The sequence below is a fragment of the Cucumis sativus genome, chromosome 1 (assembly GCF_000004075.3).
Source record: "Cucumis sativus cultivar 9930 chromosome 1, Cucumber_9930_V3, whole genome shotgun sequence".
NCBI lineage: Eukaryota > Viridiplantae > Streptophyta > Magnoliopsida > Cucurbitales > Cucurbitaceae > Cucumis > Cucumis sativus.
The window spans coordinates 17,718,781-17,722,085 of record NC_026655.2 but is presented as its reverse complement, the minus strand read 5'-3'; the positions used below and the strand labels follow the sequence as shown (position 1 = coordinate 17,722,085).

The window sequence follows — 3,305 nt, the reverse complement described above, 5'->3', positions numbered from 1 at the left end:
TATATATTTTAATTTGAAGTCTCTACTCTCTTCAATCGAATCGAAATCCTTACCCATTATTTCATATGCTTTGTAATTACTTGAATAAAACAGGTAAAGTTTGTTTAAAAAATTTGTTTGGTCTACATGAATTTGGTAATTAACATAAAACATATATATATATATACACATATACATGCATGCATGTGTTTAAGTTTGAAATAACATTAGTTCTTTTGGACAGAGAAACATATAAATACTCAACAATATATAAATTAAGTGGCATCACATATGGTCAATCTATAGTATAATAATAAACAATATATAGAAAATATCGAAATTAAAAACACAAAATTACAAAGAATATGAAAATATTCTCTGCAAAATTCCGATCAATCTGTTTTACTTGTAGAGAAAAAAGATGTACATATTTCTAATTAATAAATATATATATTGTTGATATTTCAATAATAGTTATCATGAAGCTATAGAGGATTGCCAAAGCTGTGCGTTTTTTACTTTAGAAACGCTCTCCACCACTTCAAAGGGCAGAATATCTCCAATAATAATCACCATCTTAGTCTCCAAGTCTATTGTGTATGAGCTCACTCCTGTTACATTCATTTTTTTAAAAAAAATAATAAGCAAACTAAACATATATTTCAAAATTAATTGCTTAATTAATTAGTTAGATAACATTTAAAATAATTGGTGTAATAATATATATTTGTATATATAAGGTTTAATAATGGGTTTAAGTACCTTCCATCTTTGAAATGTGTTTCTCCACTTTTCTTGCACAGCCTTTACAGTGCATGGACACTCTCAGTGTCACCATCTGAAAAATCAGAAATACTCTCTCTTTCAAAAACACTACACTTTAATTCAAAGAATTGCATCCCAGTTGTGTAAATATTTTGAAAATAATCATCTTTTCTTTCAATTCTTTACAATACTTTATGTGGGAGAGAGTTGTACTCGTAGATAAACTTTTAATTAAGAAAGAACTAAAAAGAGCCTTTCTTAATTTTTAAAATTTATAGTTTGTTCTTTATTAAAAAAGACAAAACGTATATAATTTAGTGTAATTTTTTTATATACTAAAAATAAAAAAGTTACCAAATGGGTCTCGATTTTAAATTTTTATTTTTGAAAATATTAATAGAAAATTGATAACAAAACAACACATCTAAGGAAGAACACTGTGTTAATTTTCAAACAGAGTCTTGGTTTTTACTTTTCTACCTTTGAAAATCAAACTTAGAAGCACTGATTCAAGTCATACACATGACATTCATTCTCTAATATGTTCTTTTTAAGAAACATACCCCTTCACTTTCAAAAACTGAAATCTAAAAACAACCTTGAAGTCGGCAAATAAGAGAAAAAAGAAAACAAAAATTGGAAAGAAAATAGGACCTTGGGCTTGAGTTGAAAGGCTAAGGTCTGATTTCCATTGACAACATCCTTCAATGTGGGCAATTGGTTGTCTTTTCTGTTGTTGTTGGCAATGAGTGGCTGTTTATCAAAAAACTCATCTTCTTCATCTTCAATTTCCATGGAGTTTATGCAAAAGCAAGAGTTGGAACTACAAGAATTGGATGAATAACTGAAACAATCAAAAACCTTTCCCATTTTCTTCAGCTTCCCCATCACTATACACAAATAACACTCGAAGAAATGATCAGAAAAATTCTTGGCTTTTTTTGTTTGAAAGTGGTCTATCTCTCCACATATATATATTCTTCCACAACTGCCTCTCACCAATCCCAACTACACTAATGAAGTGAATATCATAATTAATAAAGAGAGGACAGACTCTGAATATGTAATTAGAAATAACTTTTTGGCTCTCTCACAAGAAAAAATGAGAGGGGCAGGTATAATGGCAAGACAAAAAAATATATGTTTGAAGAAGTAAGAAAATTTGTATTTATAGCAGAATGAAAAAAAATAAAGGCAAACAGATAATGTCTCTGGGGGTTGCAGCTAATAAGTGGTAACCAACCCCAAACTAATCGATCAAATTATTTAATTTTAACCCTTTCCTTTTTTATTTTTTATTTATTTTAAAACTAGTTCCAACTTTCCAACCCTATTTTCACTAGTAAGCTTTCTTGTCATCTTATAAATTGAATCTTTTAACTTAATTGGCATTTAAATGCACTAGTAACCATGAAATTTGTTGTTTAAATTCTTCTACAGTCAATTGTTAGTACTAAAAGAAATGTATCTATATTAATTTACTCCTTAAAGACGTTATATTTTTTACTTGATGATATGATTTTTTTCTAAAACTAAGTTGGTTTTAATTTTACTTTTAATTTAATTTTCGTCTAAAATATCATAGGTAAATATCAATATTGTCTCACATTTAAATTTATTTTTACAATCTTGGTAATGTAGAAATTGAGAAGATTTAGCGATTGATCAAGTAACTTTATCTAATTTTTATCTTTTTCTGTTTTTTTATAAAATTTTTTAAAAAAACAATCCTTTTCCATTTCTATTTGTTTACATTTACAAAGAAATTTCATTTATATTTATTTTTCTACTAATTTATATATATATAAAAAAAAGAAATGATTCTTACAAGGATAAAAACACAAGTTTATAAACTCCAATATGTAAGCGGGTAATGATAATTTGAATAGCGAATAAAAGAAGTATAAAATGGATATTTATAATGAAGAAATATGAAGGTGGGGTGTAGCATGAAAAAGAAGAAGACGAAGAAGAATTGTTGGAGGTGAAGATAGCAATGAGAAGCAGGAAAGAATGCAAAAAGCAAAGGCTTCGGGCACCGCCCACCTGCGGGTGACGAGACTATTTTGGGCTGACAGCCTTGTCCTTTGTCTTCCATCAACTAATATTATATTATATAACAGTGGCATGGATGAAGATGGGTTTTCAATTATTGGAGCCCATCACTTCATTTCTCTCATCACCTTTTAAATTATTGAAATTTTTCTTTCCATCCTTTTCTTTTTCTTTTTAAAAATAATTATTGATGTAAACATGGTTTTAATTTAAAGTCTAAAATTTTATGTCAATTGACAGTATCAATATAGTAGGAAGAATACCGCCGTCCATTGTAACTATTCTTTTAAAATAAAATCTTGATTCAAACTTTAAATTGATATACTTATCAAAATTTGGTTCTTAGTTTATGTAAAAAGAACTTAAAATGATTTTGTAAATGGATAGTTAGTTTGGTATGTAAAGTTATATGGTGCTTATGGGCCATGTGAGGAAGGGGTGTTTCAGGAAATTCAGCTAGGGGGGGAGAGGAGAGGAGAGGAGAGGAGAGGAGAGGGATTCAAGGA

At 28.4% G+C, this 3,305-nt stretch overlaps 1 protein-coding gene across 1 annotated transcript; it reads right to left on the bottom strand.

Moving 5' to 3' along the window:
• Window positions 1-236: 236 nt before the first annotated feature.
• LOC101204496 (heavy metal-associated isoprenylated plant protein 45) lies at window positions 237-1,910 on the bottom strand. Its single transcript, XM_004151246.3, has 3 exons — window positions 1,399-1,910; window positions 742-817; window positions 237-590 (listed from the first exon to the last, which is right to left on the bottom strand). Exons 1-3 carry the CDS (start codon window positions 1,630-1,632, stop codon window positions 457-459), a joined length of 444 nt encoding a protein of 147 aa, XP_004151294.1. The 5' UTR covers window positions 1,633-1,910; the 3' UTR covers window positions 237-456.
• Window positions 1,911-3,305: the final 1,395 nt, after the last annotated feature.

Coding starts and splice junctions, on each gene's coding strand:
- LOC101204496 (XM_004151246.3), bottom strand. CDS start 1,632: ATGGGGAAGCTGAAGAAAATGGGAAAGGTTTTTGATTGTTTCAGTTAT. Junction 818..1,398: donor CCTTTCAACTCAAGCCCAAG/GTCCTATTTTCT, acceptor CTGATTTTTCAG/ATGGTGACACTGAGAGTGTC. Junction 591..741: donor ACACATTTCAAAGATGGAAG/GTACTTAAACCC, acceptor TGAATGTAACAG/GAGTGAGCTCATACACAATA.